Source organism: Typopeltis vanoorti, chromosome 26, assembly GCF_054136105.1.
Source record: "Typopeltis vanoorti isolate ZY-2024b chromosome 26, IOZ_Tvanoo_1.0, whole genome shotgun sequence".
In the NCBI taxonomy this organism is placed as follows: domain Eukaryota; kingdom Metazoa; phylum Arthropoda; class Arachnida; order Uropygi; family Thelyphonidae; genus Typopeltis; species Typopeltis vanoorti.
In genome coordinates, this window is record NC_143574.1 from 1786655 (window position 1) to 1805096 (window position 18442).

Sequence of the window (18442 nt, forward strand, 5' to 3'; positions counted from 1 at the left end):
GAGAAGCAGTGTTAATGGGTGCCAAATGGAGGATGTACGGTTCAAATTTCCCACGACACTCTTTTATCTCGGCTACATAAACGCGCAATCGTTAGCCGTTTGATTGTCATTGTGTCGGCCAAATAAACAGCGACACTGGTGACCTTTCGTCGACGGAGGCGAATAGAGAAAACTAATGCGAGTACGTAAAGAAAAATCGATGCGATACCCATACAAGTGTAAAGTCAGTAATGAAGGTGGGTTGATCCCCGTCAAGAATCGATTCTATCTTATCTCCTCAAGATGACTTCCGAAGCCTTCCAATAGATTTTTTGAGGGGAGGGAAATTTGCAAATAAAGAAAGGGGAGGACTATATCCGTCATTAGGGACATTGCTAAATCCTAATAGACACAATCCTAACATCCAGATTAGTTTCATAAATGTCTAGAAAATTTGGACCCCATTCAACTTGCTTGTTCATATTTTACAGCTTCTAAGCTAACGTTTACTTTGAAGTTCCGGGCCTTGATTGCCTTTTCTTGCACTTCTTTCCACCAGTTTCTTGGTTTTGCACTGCTAGGAGGATCAGCTAAATCCTTAGGTAAATTCCAACTACCTTTATAGATATTTCAATCTTCAGTGTTAACTGTACAGAACACTGGTGTCTTTTTTCCACTAAACTTAGGTAAGCTGTCATTTGTAGCTGAAGAATAGGTCAAAAAAGCCAAGATTGTGTGTGTGTGTGTGTGTGTGTGTGTGTGTGTGTGTGTGTGTGTGTGTGTGTGTGTGTTAGCTACCCTTTCGATAATAATTATTGTTTTGGCCTACAAGACTCCCAAGTAGCAAATCAGATAGTGGCATTTTAAAAGCCTGATTAAAGGTATCAAGCTTTGCAATAAGTAATGAGACATGTCTTCTGCCTATTTTCAAAAAATAGGCAGTTAGATTTTAAATTTAAAAAAATTAAAAATAAATAAATAAATAGGCAGTTGGCGTATTGCAATGTGATGGAATAAAAATCAGCCACGGACATGATCGTTTGCAAACAATAATTTATCTTTAATTTAAAATTTAAACAAAATTACCTCATTCTATGATAATGCCTAAACTGGCCTAATCTAATTTTATACAGTTAAAGTGATTGTGAGCCCTTGTTTGATTGAAATGACAGTTATGTCAGGGACTGGTTTGCAAAAAATCAGGCTAAGGTCTCTCGCTTCCCATTTCCGATATTTAATTTCCGGTTCTATTTCAAAACACTTCCGCTTCCTTACGATAAATAATACAACACAAATACATAATTAATATGACGGGAACTGAATCTGCTATTGACATCACAGCTATTCATTATAGTATTGCATCAAGTACACAATGGAAAATTTTGGGAAATGACATCAGTGACCACAGACCCATAATAACAATGTCAAAGTTATAGACCTATCGCATTAACTAGCATACTTTGTAAAATTACCGAAAAAATCATACACTCCAGGCTTATGCACTGGCTGACAAAAAATAAGAAAATCAACTACTACCAAACTGCCTATAGAGCCCGTCATTCGACAACCGATCAATAATTTATAGTGACTCAAGATCAGCTATGGAGGCAATCAAAAACAGCAATACCAAGCTCACACAAGACATCCATAAACTCTTAAATCAACTAAAGTGTTTAGGTAAAAGTTGCATTTTACAATGGATTCCTGCTCACGTAGGCATTGATTACAATGAAGCAGCTGATAAATTAACAAAAGAGACCAGAGAACTCAACCAAGAAACTCGCGATAACTCTTGCTGATGTTAACGCACTAGCAAAAGCTAAACTAATTCAACTGAAATCAGTGATACAACATCAAATTCCCGAAATCAGTGCTGACAGAAAAACCTTCACCACGATAGCAAGACTACGAACAGGACATTATAGAGGAATGAAGATCAATACAGATGATACGAGAATATAGAAACTGTAACAACTGTCCCAATACTGAACTGACACCCACTCACATCTTTACCTGTCCAGCAATTACAGCAGCCTCGGAAGAAATAGATCCTAATCCTGAACAACAACTCTATACATACAAACAAAATCATAGACATCATAGACATAGCCAAAGCAGTACAAGGAGCACACGGAAACATCTAAGACTCTTCAAAGACAACAACAACAACAACAACCTACCATGACATTTTCAATAACAGATTGCGTGTTATAATTAGAATTTATTGATAACGAGGATTTTTTAGATTTCATTTTATTGGTTTTCACTGTACTTTAATTAAATTTATTTTAAACGATTTAAAAAAAGGTGTAGCAAGATTAGATCAAATTAAATAAAATTTTAACATTAAAATTATATTACTAATACTATTTTGGAAAATAAATAAATGTATCTTATTTATTTTAATTTTAATTTCAAAATTAGTTAAATAAAGTTGCATTTTTTCGCTTTCTTTCTACTATACACAAAGTTAATAGCGGGTTATGACGTCACATGAATAAGTAAATCAAATAAAACTTAAACCATATATAATAAATTAAGTAAATATACTTTTAAAAAATGAAGATTTTAGATTAAACTGCATTGAAAATTGGGACTTCTTGCACTTGGGTATGTTGCGGTTTCGGTATTAGATGAGCGGGACTTTTCAATAGTTCACGAACCAACTTTTAGCCTTTTTCAGGCAAAAATGCTTAACAACTTCCTGACAGCCTTAGAAAATTGGCAACCTGACAGAAGTGATCAAGAAAAGTTTCTCGTCTTCTGGACAGATGACGGTAAGGTGAAAAGACTTCGAAGGGGACGTCGCTTCGTAATTTCGGTCCACCTTCCCCCTCACAGGTCGATCAATGGGTGAAAGCACGGCCTTTCCGTACAATCGCACAAAGTTAGCGGCCGTCGAAGGTACTTTCTTATAAAAGGGGACGCCGTCCTATTGATCCACCCGAGAGTGGATGAATGGCCTAACGCATCAAACCCGTGTTGGACTCAGTCCTACGTGCGCGCGTGTGCGCGCGCGCGGTCGTCTTTGTCGGTGCACACTGGTCACCAGACGGCAGGCGATGCCGTGGCATCGCTCCTTTGCGGCGCCCGAACGCTCATTGGCCCATCCCCCTTCCACGAACGGCGTCCGAGCATTGGTGGCGAGAGTAGGCACGCTTGTCGGTGGTGGTGCCAGCGTTCGCCTGTGACGCGGAGTCGATTTAGAGTGCATCTGGTAGCCGACGAAAGTGTTTTGGCCCGTACGCTGCCGTGGCGAGGTGTTTTGTTTGCGAGGCTTATGTGCTCCAAGTAAAACCGTGGATCGGTGCTGCCGCGTGTACGCTCACCGGTGTTGTGTGAGGGCGCGTGCAAAAATAGGGGTAGTCGTCGTTCTACGCTGTCTTCGGTGATTTGCTTGCGTCTCGGTTTCTTTGCTATCATGCCATGGATGATCGTGGTAATTCTCTTGACCCTCCTGGACACTCTGTCGTCAGAGGTAGCGTGCATCCGGCTAGCCGACATCTACTGGAACGCCACCAACCCCATGTAAGTACTTTCCCCACCACCACTTTTCTTTTTAAATGTGTGTGTCTTAAACTTGGAATGATGTATTTAGTCATCTTAACTTGCGCAAAAACTTTGCGCTCGGATAATGGATCCTTTAGGCTCAAACACCGCAGCGTGGGACGAAGATACACAAGCAAAAGGTGGCCCAGACTGTTGTTGGATGGAAGTTCAGTGCAGAGCGGTGTCGCCAACTCATTTTGGAAACCTAAGAGTGTTTTGCGATTTATCATGTATGGTTAACTCTTGTAAATAATGCTATTCGATATATCAGTCCACGATTCACCCACTAATTAATCCAACATTAAATTCAGTTACTTATAACTCTACAGACATTTGTTGTTGTCCCTTATGGATGGTTCTTCTACAAACTAATCATTGGTTTCATGCAATTTACCTATACATGATCCGTCAAAAAAAATTTGTGAAGAAACTACGTTTCAATATTTGTATCAACATGCATGGGACTGTACTAGGTAAGTACTTAAGCTCCCCCCCCCCCCCTCCCACATATCAGTATCACGCGATCTAGAAATAGAAAAATCACTTTTAAGGGGCCTAGAAAATTATGTAGCATAAGTATAATGTTAAGTGATTTCAGTTTTGTTGGGAATCACTTCTATGTGATAATATTAATTTCTTTTGCGTGCATCGAGAGTGCTTCCTCCGTTTTACACAATTCTAACCCATTTTGACCTACTTTGAAAACAGATGAGGGGAAAGATTAAAGGAGAAAGACCGAAGGGATCTTTTTAGCTCTTAGGGGGCTATCCCAATCTGTTAAATGAGTTTTACAGCTGTTTTTTTACAGTCCCAAATAACCATTACCATAACCCCTTTAGAAGTCTTCGCCTATTATTTAACATCCACAAATAGTCTATTTTTCCCTCAAATTAAAGGGCGCCTGGAGTTCGAATTCCAACCTAACCACACTCTATCCTTCCACTCCTCCACCCCCAAAGAGAAGGGAAAAAAAAACGTCTACAATCTAGTAGGCCCCCTCTTGAATTATACTAACTTCCTTTATAGGAACCGTCTGCTTGTAGTGGTGGGGTAGGTGGAGAAACTGATGAGTTATCGACTTTCTTCAGACTAGGGGCAGTTGTTATTTTTACAGTACTGTTTGTGTAAAGCTGGGGGGAAAAGTGGGGGGTTGTAAAAGGTCATTATTCACTGCCAACGTTGTTTTTCTGCCCTGCAGTAGACAATAAAAGCAATTGGTGGTCACTGTTCACTGGGCAATCGCATAGAACCAAGGGTGTGTTGAGGGCTATTGAATGGCCATAAGAAAATGTCTTAATTTAAAGTAGTAAGACTAAAAAAAAAAAAAAAAAAAAAAAAAAAAGCAGAAAATTCCCAGCATGGCTATTACACCAAATGCACACTTTACACAACTATTGTTAGAAAGCGAGCTAGTCCTCGAGCTGCCATTGTTGGAGGCGTGCGCTTATTGCATTATCAAGGTAATTTTTTATTTTTATTTTTTTTTTATCAAGTTTGTCGTTATCTTGAGTTGAAGTAGATGAAAGATTGATGTCTTTCACTAAAAGAAAAAGTTGCGTTTCCCTTCTTTTTCTTTAGTATCTGAAACTATAGATAAGAAGTACAATGAATAGGTAGGGGATTGAGCAAAATGGCATGCCATGTATGAAAAGCTTGTAATGTTCATAAACTATTACAGAATCGTGTTTAGGGGGTAGACAAAGGGGGCAACTGTGGGTCAATGGCAAAGTTCTGTACTCGATTACAAAGAAACACAATCGTAATAAAAGAAATGGTTAGGATTGAACACAGGAACTGAATTAAATATATCCTCGCCTATCAACGACAGATGGTTAATAAATATCTAATGTCGTGCATCAAATAGACAACAAGAAAAGACCCATAAGATTTCTTTAACACCCAAATAGTTCTTAATTTTCTCTTTCCTATGTTTTTTTTTTTTTTTTTTTTTTTTTTTTTTTTTTTTTTTAAGAGTTGTTGAATAGCATTAGTTGATGCTAAACTCCGGAATGAGAGGCCACACATCAACTCGTTCGCTATGTACGCTTCATTTACTTTCCACTAATGGGTCCACTTGTAAATCACCTAAGTTTTGACGTGTTATTGCAGAGCTGTGTGCTTTTAAATGAATCCTTCCACGAATACCAGCTAATCGATAGAAATGTTTCCCCTTATTATATCCTTTACAACTCAGTTTGGTACTTGACGTGTGTGTGTGTGTGTGTATACACACAAGATTAAGACTAGAAATGCAGGATTGGGGAGATAACGATGTACAGACACGATTAAAATCTGTTTGTTCAACTGCATTTAGGGACTTATATTAGCGAGTTGCCAATCTGCGTGAAAAGGACAAAAAAAATAAAGAACACGGAGAATGCCTTTTCTGTTGTCATGACAACAATAAATATGTATACGGATGTGTTGGCCGAGTTGATTGCTAACGTTTCACATCTATGGCTTCCCCTCTATTGACATTGTGACGATGGATCTTAAATCGCTTTCGCTTAAAAAGGAACTCAGTTCGATTTCTAAAAGGCTTACAAGTTTGGCATTAATAATTAACTGCAACTTTTCGAAGGGTTGTTTATGTTGGCGTGATGGACACCTTAATTGCTGTCAAAGTCAGTTCTGCTAATCCGTAATGAGATTGTCAACAATACTCGGCTTTAACCCCATCTGCCAATTTACAAAAATGTGCTCAATCCAAGTGAAGATCTCATCAGAAGTTTCTACGATATTTTCTTCGAGTTGCAATCCCCCTGCTTTCACATCCAGCTGCTTAATCCTTTTGTAATGATCCACTTCGAGATATGTCTGTAAATCAAAAGCGATTTGGATTACTTGCCTGTCGCTATTCAAGAATCTCATACGGATCAAGTAAGTCATTAAACTTTGTTTTCAATTTCTGTGTTCCTACAAAGGATATTTCAAGGAAATCTAAGGACCCATCTGGCGTCTTCGAACAAGTCGTTTATGTCATCGTATAAATAACTTGATTAAGCCTATGTGTAGACAAAGAGAGATTTATCTTTCTCCCAGTGCTTTGTATTTTTAATAACAAATACTGACTTCACTTGTCAAATATTTTGACAGAGGGAGTTGAAATAGCTGGATGTGTAAGTGGTCTGTCCACGCTCTACCTTGCATTTTAAGAGTGAAGAATATTATATATATCGCATCTTTATTGTGGATGCTGTCTGGTTTATTTTGAATCATAGAGAGCGTACTGCGGGAGTTGGATTTTTTTTTTGGGGGGGGGGGGTAGTTAAAGAAGACCTGAAGAAATAAGGATGAGATCAGAACAAGGGATTATTCAGTTTACCTTACAATATATGCACATTTTTTGTTATGTGAATCCAATCCACAAAAGTGTATTAGCCTACAGCAGAATTATCATGAGTGAGCAAAATTTACGTAATCCAGAAATGCTCTGGAGACAATAGACCTTTACAAAATCACTTTTAGGCCTCCAATCAGTAGGATGATGATGATCTCTCCACCCAAAGATGACCAAACATTCATGCCTACAAAGGGACTCAGACGCAGAGCTTGGTTTGAGAACATACGTCTATTCAGCCAATGAAGTGTACAATATTTAGGATATGTATTAGAAAAAATAGGGGCTGAGGGATTCTATCCCGTGTTAGATAACAGATGTTCGTGATCCCAACTATATTATTGTTTAAAATCTTGGATGTTCAACAGCCATTTAAAAAACTACTTAGCTGTAGAATTGGCATTGAAATAAGCGTCTAGAAACATTCCTTTTAGTGGGTAACTGCAGTCGAACCAAGATGGTCTTTGTTACTTATTTAGCGTCAAGGAATTTAGCAAGAGTTCTCAAGTGTTGCTGCGAAATCAATTCCCTTAACAGAACGAGGAGATGCTTTGGCAAGAATTCAATTCTCACGAGGTATCCTAAGGTGTGACTTTCGACAGGGATTACAGGGGAGTGGAGGGAGGTGTCCCCTTGTTCTACAGGTGTTGCTTGTCTTTAGACCAGAATCCTAATTAAGCCCAGCTAATCTCCGATTAACAACTGAACTAAATAGTGTTTTCAGATCCATCACTGTTGACTCCACCCGTGTATATTCTCCCATTTTTGACACTTTTCGCCGTTATCCGCCCAATTATTGGCATTTTTTTTTTGTGTGTGTGTGTCAATGCTAACTACGAAAATTAGCACTGTCCTGTAGTTTCTTTGGGAAGAGCGGCCCCTTCTGGATAAGGTGAAGGTCATACGAAAGGAGGGGTGTTACGGAAGAAATACTGATCAGCAGGTTGTCCCTGCTCGCACTCATGCAGGTCACGGTCCTACCAGGAAAGGCCAACAGAGAGCCGCAGCCTAGACTCAATGACGGAAGAAAGGGGAGTGAGGGTTCTAGTCGCTAAAATGGATGTTTTCTACATGCGCGCGCGACACGAAAACAAGGAATGTCCATAACTCCGTCACATTTCACACATTAGACAGAATAGGGACGAATATTTAGGTAATACTGCGAAAACAGGTCATCCCTCCTAGTGTACGAAGTAAACAAAATCCTCCCTTTTTTTTTTTTTTGCAATTTATGTACGCCACCTGGCGAACATTGTTGTAAGTAAAATAATAATTATGTTGATTGTGTGCACGATCGTTTATGAGCTACTTCGAATTATCTTCTACGAACTTGTCCAGAAGACTTAGGTTGTCTTGCTAACGATGAACACGCAAACTATCATGTTAGTCTGCTTACAGGGAAAAAAAAGTCGATGGTTGACTATTAAAGAAAAGATGAACTCAAAAAGAAAAAAAAAAAAGTGATGTATGGCATCAGGCCAGATGCGCAAGCTAAAAATAGATGAGCAAGTCTGGTACATCCCGTAAATGATGGATGAATGTAGGTTTTGATATAAGACTGACATAAAGGTAGTTCTCCCCCCCCCCCCCCTAAACTGAAAAATATTATTCAGAATTGTTTAAGGAAATTAAAATCTGGGACAGGTGCATTTTTAGGACAGCGGGGGTGGGGAGATGGAAGACGGGCGTTTGAAAGAGATGTTAATGTACCAAAAGGGATACGAACTCTGCAGTAACCAAGGAGATTAAGAATAAGAAATTGAAACCAGAAAATTAGATTTGAAAGGTTCGAAAATGATTCGATAAGGTCAAAAAGGTCAAGATGACTCGGCGGTTATTTCGAAGATGATAAAAGATACTTCATTAATAGAAGAATCATCATTCAACTTATATTTACGAAACGTCTTGGAATTAAAGGGTGGGAAAACGTCTTCTGAAGAGAAAGAGAGAATAAATGAGAACACCAGATTTGTCGCTATATACATACACCAAATAAAAGGTCAAAGAGGATATCGTCTTCTTTCCAACATCTATTTTCAATGGATAAAAAAAATGCCAAATCTGATCATTTGCTGGGCCATCATAGCAGCATGTTGCTTCTCACCCATTTGTCCAAGCGAGAACACAACTGTCAGTAGCGGACACTATTGGATCAATTTGTGTTGAGGGTCTGGCGTGTTCCACAGACGTTTATTTCTGTTCGATAAAGACAGACGTTGGTACAAACGTTTTTCCAATAACACTGTACCAAACAGCATTTTAAAAAAAAATGCCAAGGAAAGCAACTAGAAAATAAACCTGTTATGGTTCGGTTCCCATTGGGATGCAGTGTTCAACACTAGCGACACCTATGGAACGTTTTTTTTTTATTTAATTGTACTCTATTTCTTTAACCTAAGTTATTTTCTTATGTGCCTGTATGTGGACTTGGTTTGTTATTATCTTCGAAGTCATTTATGTTATGGGTTCCTAAATATTCGTTTTTGATTAAGACCAACTAAAATCCTTGTTGGTTCCATCTCTTGACCCACATCTACGGACTTTGTATTGTTATTAAGCATATAGTCATAGACGCAGATTTTTTATTAATCTCGTACCCATCCTTTTTCTACTATTTAATATCGTGAATAAAGAAACACAATCCTACTAAAAAGGATGTCCAAATATTTATACAAAATGCTATTTTTTTTAATCGAGAAGAGAATGGCGAAGAAATTCAAGACGGTGGATTCCTACTAGATCGCTCTTACTACGGGTAGAAAAATGTCAAAGGTCATTTCGAGTTTCCAAGTTGAACGTCAGGGTTCTTGTAAGTTATAGCGACGAAAAGACTAGATAGTGGGTTGGTTGTATTTATAAAATATACAGATCGTAAAAACTCGAAGATGGCCATGGCTTCCATCTCTATAACGTTAAAAGAGGTAAGGGGCCGTAGATCTGAGGTCATCCGATAGTAAATAGCCGTCAGAAACATGCAGGAAGTGACATACCTTCCATAACGTTACACAGGTGTAGTATCCAAACACTAGTGTACACGTTGGCTGGGGTGAGATACAAGTGGAAACTCCCACTTGCCGGGTTGCACATTTCGTAAAATTACTGGCATTCCCAAGTTTATTTCTCAGCTCAGTGTTATAGCACCCAAGGAGGAGGTTAACCTGGTTTAAGACTGGAAGATGACGTACTATTGTGATGCCAAGAAGAAAAAGTGTGTCAGTGTATGCACAGAGATGTCAGTCGCTCTTTCATTCTTTTTTTGGTTGACTTAATATGGACCTTTTGGAGGTGTTTGTCCTCCGACTTTTTGGCCATAACTAATCACTGGAATAATCCATGAAAGGTTGATCTTTTAAGAGTGTTTGTATAAAGACAGCTCAGGTTAACAATCAAAGAAATGCCTGCTGTATTCAGATAGTCAAATCATCATCATGCGTATCAAGGATTTAGGCCTAGCATGGCCTGTTCCGGCCTTAGAAGTCATCGTTGAATCTTTTAAGAGGACGTCCTGGTTTTCCTTTTCCCTAATGGCTTGTACTTGAAGGCTTCTTTTGGTAATCTTTCTGTTTTCATTCTTTGAACGTGTTCCATCCATTTATGTTTATATTAGGGTAGTCAAGTGCCATCATATGATGATTTTAATTGAATTAGATTCTCAGTTTTCGCAGTGTCAAACTATTGTAACTATGAAAACAATGGCATACAATATCGCTGGTATTACAATAAGTATTACAAACTTGGCGATAAAAACTGCAGACGGCGACTTGTAACAACACCCTTACCGATAACGAATGTCTGATTATCCTAATCTGGCTACCAGTGAATGCTTTAATCTCTGACTGCTTAGCGAAAGTCAACTGCGTACAGTAAATGGTTAAATCTGCCATCGGTAATGAAGACGATTATAGGCTTAGCCTTCCCTGTAGGCTTTCTACGTAAAGGAAAACTGTCGTCTTAAGGAGTCCTAGGCCTAAAATTTCCAACGAACTATTTCGCCGTAAAAGGCACCGCCAACTGCGACTTGACTTCGTCAATTTAGAAACAAGGAGCCTGCCTGTGCGTTCAGTCGCCGGACAAGTTATCAGCGGGGGGAAGAAGAAGCTATTGCAGTCTGATGTTCGCCCGCTGACAAGACGAACGAGTACGGTGACCAAGACCAGTCGACGTGGTTCAGGGCTAAGGCAATGACTAGGCCTAGTCAAGCAATATTCTTTTACACTTCTAAGCAGAAGGTTTGGGGATAACTTGAATGCCTTCCTCCCACCCACCCCACAACCTGTAACTGCTATCATAAACTCCGCCCCTCTGCAGAAGAGGAAAACGGGTTGAAGTTTTTGTGGGAGTCTCTTCGTCACCTTACACGATACGCACTTTAATCCTTCGAAATATTCAACTCGAGAGCAAGAAGAGGATCGCATATTTAAACAGTTTAAATATGCGATCCTCTGTTTAAATATTAAACCAAATATTAAATATTAATATTTGGTTTCATATTTAAACAGATAATGTTTTAATATTAAACCAAATGGAATCGTGTATTAGGTACTTTTCGAGTTAAAAAAAATTGAGTTGATCTGCTTAAGTTTTTGCCAGGATGTTTTGCTCCCAGTAACTCATCGCGAACGGGATGGATTCAGGACATGACGTCAAAAATTTTTAAATGAAATTAAAACCCACGTTCTGTATTTTTTGGAATTGAAATGCAAATTCGAAATACATTTTCAAATAAAAAAAATTCTTAACTCGCCACCTAGCAATGAAAGTCTACGTCGGCCTCTAATTTTAAAAGATACTTTACTTTCTGGACTGGTTATTAAAAGGTCTTAATTTTAGATTCTGGTAGCGGATTCAAGAGTCTTCATACCTCACTCGGTTTCGACGAATCTTTGGCTGGAAACACTTCAGTTCGGATCCCATGTACGACGCGAAGAATCATTATCAGAGCTTTTCAAAGGTGGGTTAGCGATCTCATACGGAGGTAGAGTTTTTTGTCCCTCGAAACAGCCACACCGGCACATATCTACAGACAATACTCTTGGACAAGAAAGGTAACGCAAAACCCCCTTGTTCTGTAATAATTTCTTAATAAAGTTGCCTTGCTATCCCACAAACCACTGGGTTGAAGGGGAAAATACATTCTTGCTTTTGTAAACAAGAAAAACGTGAGAATTTTTATTCTTATGAATCCAAAGGCTAACATTTACCAATTGGAGATTCGAGTTATCTTCTGAAGAAGTTGGACCTGTTTCTGAGCTAGTGTTGTTTTCCTTTTTCTTTGGGGGCCACTGATGTATATAAATGTCGCATTGCGTCATCGACAGTGTTGTTAAAGAAAGGCAAAGAAGAATGGATGGATAATTTACCGTAAGTGATGAATCTCCAGGATTATGTGAGAAAACATTGTGGTTCTGGTCCTTTAAAGGGATGACACTCAAAACTCTTGACAGCCGTTTTCTACAAGGACAAACAACCAATTGGGATTATGTCTGCTGTTGAAAATTACCACGTTTTCCTTAGTAATCGGCATTTTTTTTTTTTTCTGAATCCCTTTCGCCAATTTCCTGTCTGTCTCGTTTGGTTGCAGACCCATTATAACAAGCAAACAAGGCTTTTGCGCAGCAGTGAGAATTGGAGGGGTTTTTCATCGGGGACTTTCATTCCCCCCTTCACAAGCATTGACGACAGTGTCATTCGCAGCGGGCAGCAAGAGACGCTGCAAAAGGACGCTAAGATGTACGACCTACCAGGGGGAAAAGCTAATCCCACGGTCATCATAGTAGCCTTCACTGGGCTATATAATTGGTTTATGGGGACGTTTTTTAGGGAGGGGGAAAGGGTGAAATTTAAAGTAATATATATATATGTATATGAGAGAGGATTCAAATGGATTTTTATAGTTCTCCCTACCCCCCCTTCTACGCTTCCCTAGTTTTCCAAATGAAAGCAGGAACGGCCTCTTTATGATTATAGATTATCAACTAGCAGCTGGTGTTGGCTTGCGCTGATGAGATTAGGGGTTTTGTCATTGCTATTTGGGTACCACATTGACACACACACACACACACACACACACACACACACACTTCAAAATGCGAGCTAGAGAGATAATTCACCTCTGGATATCATTTTATGTCTTCCTGCCCCTGAGTGACATCACTTCAAAGATTGAATTTTGTGCTGTATTTCTATGAATGAATTGATCGATTCCGTTTTTTGCAAATGGGACTGTTAGGAGATGCTTCTTTCAGTGTTTTTTTTATCCCCCCCTCTCCGGTGTTTTTTTTTCACCACCATAATGCACTAAAAATTGCACACAGTCTCTTGTCACAGATAAGCAAGCTATCTGTTTTAACCAACACTACAGCAAACTACCATTTATCCACATTAGCCGCGAAATGTCTCCTTAAACTTATTTTGGCCAAGAAATCTAACCACATCAATCAAAGACTTGAAAGAAGTATGCACGCCATGTTTTGAAGGCCTTGTCCTTATTGCACATAACTGCATCGCCCGCCACCTGCTGACAACAATGTGAATAATAAAAAAGTATACAAACTTTATATATAAATGGTTTCACAGATTTATTATCGTAGCTGCACACCAAGTAAATGCATCCTTTTTTTTTTTTTTTTTTTTTTTTTTTTTTTTTTTTGTAAATGACCCTCCTTGTTAATGTTAATGGTCCTCTCTTGAGTGTCTTGATTTTTTTTCGCTTAAAAATGTCATAAATGTCATGGATTTCAGTCCGTAGTGAGTGTTAAACGCCAAAAATACATTCACAACTTGACTCCCAAAATACACGTTTTTAACAATTATGTCAAGAACCAGATAATAAATCTATAAAATCATTTACTACCAGAGATCATACGATGTGTTTTTGAAATACATTTATTGGTATACAGTTAACCGTGAGTTGTTCTTCAGCAAAATACCAAACCTTGTAATGGTTGTATTGTACATCGTCCCTTTATTATCTGCAATGCGTTAAGAATTGTTGAAGGCTCTTTCAAACAATTCTTAATAGGCAAACACACGTTCAGTAGGGTTAGTGTCCATTGCAGGACTTGTAAGATAGGAAACCTAAGGGAAGATCTGTGTGTGTGTTTAAAGATTTCACATAATTCTTGTCCCTTACTTTCATCATTTGCACAGACTTCTGTTTCTTGTACGAACCCAGCTTCTCCGTATAAAATTGCATATGAAGAAAATGGGCACAAAGTAAAGATGACGGACACATGTTGCCTAGCGACCGTTGATTTAATGAGGCTCTGGTAAGGTTCAAAGCAGTGAATGACAAAGAATGAATCCAATGCGGGAACAAATAAGAAATGGATGTAAATACGTAAGCTGATTACTTTTGAAGACCTGCAGGAAATATAAGTAGGCTACTCTTCTATTGCCGTGCACAAGCGGGCGACAATATCTCCGATAATAAGATAAAAGAATGTGACAAAAAATAAAAGGGAAAAAATTGTTTCTTTCTTGTTTTTTATCTCCAATTTGGAACTTGATAATTCTTCAAATTTATCCGGAATCTGTTTTTGTTTGTTGCGACTATTGTCCTTATTACCGGAGCGATTCCACCGTTTGTTTTGTTTACTTGGATAAATATTCCGTATGCCAGCAAAGGTTGGTCGATTGCTACTTAATGGCTCGCAAAAAGTTAAGCAAGTTTGAGCGCGGTTAGTAGTTGGAAGGGATTCAATCGTTCGATGCTGTTGGCACACTCCTCGATGAGTCTTTGGACTCCCTAGAGGTGTCACATAATAGTATTAATATATTTTTTTAAATTATATTAAAACGTGAATAAACTGTATTTTTGAAAAATATTTATTATTCTGTTTCGTTAAGGTATGGACTGTGCTGTCATAGAGATAAAAAAGAAGAATAAATAAAAAGATCTGATTTTGAACACCATGATGCTGATATTTTTAGTTATTTTCTTAAATGAACCTTTCATGTATATCCCTCAGTGGGAGGGATATATGAAAGGCACGTTACGGCTTACGATATAGCCAAGAATAGTCCAAGTAAGTGTTATGACTGATGAAAATTTCTTCGAAAGCTCCCACATTGAACTGTTAGGTTACCATGGCAACAGATAACTAACTACAGTATTCACTACAGCTATATGCTACTAGCAGTGTAACTAAAGTTACGTATTTCACTTTTGGGGGTAAAAAGCATGCAACATCTCGCGCTCCTGTTATATGAACGGAAGGGTGGCCTCGAAGTTAGGTGTTCATCCGACCATCGTGTACCCCAAGCGGGCACCAGGACTGTCATAAAAGGATTTTAGTCGGTTAAAAGCACACTTTTTTACTCTTTTTTTTTTTGAGAGGTTACTTGGGGAGTTGGTTAACGCCTGTTCAGGTGTTTCATACCACCTGGGTCGTGCTTTAAACCAAACGACTGTTGGGGGCGACGGGGATAGGGGAAAGAGAGAAGAATGGGTTTTGTGGTCGATTCTCGGGTTATTAAGCCTTCTTTAAATAACTGTGTAAAGGGACTAAGCAGTGACGCAACAGAGAGAAAGAAAAAGTAAATGGATGAGTGAGTGGTGTGGAGTTCAAAGTAGGGAAATATAAATGGGCTTCCCTCAAGAGGGACATTGTCTTCCCGGGTCCCCTGCGGCCAAAGGGCTATATCAATACAACGATGCCCGGATGAAATAGCCAAATTTGCGGCTTTGATGGCTGAAAAAGGGCAGAATAAAAACGTAACAGTTCTCTTCGTCGTCCCTTACCCTGACCTTTCGGGTCAATGCGAAGGAGGTTCGCCAAATTTTGCGGGGATAACAGAAAGTTGGGATTTGACTTAGAAGGTCAGTCCAATTACGCCAGTGAAAGGGTATGGTCCATTCTACGTTGCAAGCAAAGAGGCCCAACCCCAGTAGGTTACTTAAAATTAGGAGTTTTGACCTGTGACCTCTACTCTGTGGGGCGGGAAATAGAACCAAGCGCTTTCTCGTTAGCGAACGTAAGTAAGGCTTCCTTGAAGGAAACTCCAAAGAACTTGTATTTTATCTGTAAGACAGTTTCTGTTCCAGCCTCCCTTTTCTAGACATGAGAACACAGACAAGTAGAAAGCACCTGTCCTTTGTCTAGGTGTGCTCGCAAGTGTTTTCTTTCCCCTCGGTATCTGCAGGGGAGGGGATTAAACCAATACCCACAAGTCATGAAAGAATTGACATTTATTGATTTACTGGTCTTCCCAGAACCCTGAGGATAACCAACCCCATTCATTAGCGGCTTCTTGGGGGGAAAAGCTCAGGTGAAGTATAAATTGCACAGGGGGTACGTTATTATGGGGGTAGCTGGACATTACAATAGATCGTAACGTGTTGTGGTTTATTCTTGGAGAGGTGGTAACTGAGGGAACATTTCTTGACCACCAATAGCCATTGTCCAGGTGCGGCTTCGGGGGACGCGGGTAGGGTAGGAAAATGACCACCGTACTCATTATGGGATGATTGTAATTTCTTACTATTGACTGGTACCCTACACAGGAGGTCTTTGGAACTAAGGTATTTGAGTAAGAGCCTGTCTGTGGCCAAACAATGGTCGATAACGATGGGACTCCATTTGCTCTTGGTTCTATGATTGTTTTCACACAGTCGACTCCATTTGGTTCTCTAGCAGTTTCAGAATATTAGCATAAGATTCACAAAGTCATTATCTCTGAAATATTAGCAGACACGATTGCAGAGACCTCTCAGAAAAAAACAGTGAACTAATTCGATCGATGGTTAATAAATAAGCTATAAACCGGTTCGAAGCAAATAATTTTTGAATCTCTGATCATTATTAAACATTGATTAGAATGTTGGTAATCGAGTTCGTCTCGCATGTGTCTTGTGTTGATAAACGAACCGGATCGACACTCCAAAATCTTAACGTTGTTCGCATACTCCGCGAGACAGTTCTAGGCACTTTATTTTTATTTTATCCACATGAAATCCGAAATCTTTTGGGATTTAAAACGATATCCGATTTTATGTACTGATTTTATTGTATTCTGTAAGGATTTCTAAGATTACAGGAGGAAATGGCTTCGATTCGGAAAGCTGCCCACCTATAATCCAATAATGCAGGATGACAAATTTGTTTTCTACGCATGCGCCATGCCCAAATCCAATGGCTACATGCGATTGAAAGATAATGCACAAACGGTGGATATCAATAAATGTCACATGAAATTTAAAAAATATAAACGATTAAAAGGAGGGAATTTTGACCAATCAGGCTCAAGCATTAAATATACGAACTTTGGAGTTTCAAGAAAAAAGTAATATTTTTGATTGAAGGGGGATGGTGAATTGTTTCTGCAAAGATCTTGATTGTTAAACAAGAAAAGCTTGACCGAGGGTTTCCAGGGGTTTTCTGTTACTGCTAAGACAACTTCTATAAAGGCAAAGGCGTCATCTTGCTTCACCCAAACAGTATTCAATAGAATGCAAACAAGTAACCTATCTGGGCTACACCGTAACCCACATAGTTTGTGCTCCCTGGTTCCCAGCACAAGGGATTGTCTATTTTGAAGATAGGGAGACGTCTCAGAAACTGCAAATGTTTTCTGACAGATTCACTCTGACTTGATGCACGCAAGATTTGAAGTAAGAGCACCAAACCAGAATTAAGACATTTTTTAAAACTTACGCTGCGAGCAAGTCTATGGAAGAACGCACTCGCGATACTAACCAGAGAAATCTTCCCCACGCTGGAAGAATAGGAGCGTAATGATCTTCATTTGGGGTTGACGAATATTTGTCAGACTTATTGCTGTTCCTTTTTTAGCTCAAAGAATCTTAGAACTTAATCTTATTGAATAGCATCTCTCAATCTCTAAGAAAAGCAACAGGTCCTGTGTTTCTTATTTTATGAGACCTCAAAGCTAGATCTTCATCGGCCTTTATGAATTACTTCGTGATAAAAGGAGGGGTTTCCATTTTATCAAGTTGATTATCGCTCTGGAAGAAATCTGTCTAGAAATCAGCGCCGACTGTTTTCAACCTTTTTTAAAGCAAGCACAAAAGAATGAATCGATTTTCAAATGACTAAAACTGGATATTTTTCCACTGTACACTATGAAAAATAAAAAAATAAAAAAATTGAAATTTAATTCGCAATAATTCTGTAAGAATTATTCCAAATAAAAGAATTCAACGTAACACATGGAGATATTACGTGTGAGCAGTGGTAGTTCGTGGCTTTAAATCGTGGGGGCGCTGCAACTTTCGAAATATACATATACACTGTAAGTACAGTGTATACGTGTTTGGATAAAATATCAAAATTATGGTAAAAATAAAAAAAATTAAACATGAAAAAATATTGAAAATTAGTAGAGAACACTCTACTACTGGCGCGAACTGCTTATAAACAACAGTGGAACTGCGCGATGGACAGTGCTGCATTACGCTAATAGCTCGTATCTCACTATGACGTGCATATGCTTGCGCGCGTAGCAATATGACTCTGTGGTAAACAATTGCTGCTAGCGCCCTCTTAAGTGCTACAAGATGGATTTTTATTATTTTTTATACAAAATAAGAGAATTGTTTAGGATTGTTGATGA

The 18442-nt window shown here is 38.8% G+C and overlaps 1 protein-coding gene across 2 annotated transcripts in view; it reads left to right on the forward strand.

The window, feature by feature from the left end:
- Ephrin (ephrin) overlaps positions 1 to 18442 on the forward strand; it is a 519112-nt gene that overhangs the window by 217858 nt on the left and 282812 nt on the right. Inside the window, exon 1 of one of the 2 annotated variants that reach the window (XM_090414875.1) lies at positions 3183 to 3507. The exons of the other annotated variant lie outside the window; for it this stretch is intronic. Coding sequence (XP_090271001.1) covers positions 3401 to 3507 — 107 coding nt within the window. The 5' untranslated portion in view covers positions 3183 to 3400. Of the gene's footprint in view, positions 1 to 3182; positions 3508 to 18442 lie in introns of those variants that run through there. 2 annotated transcript variants of the gene reach the window in all.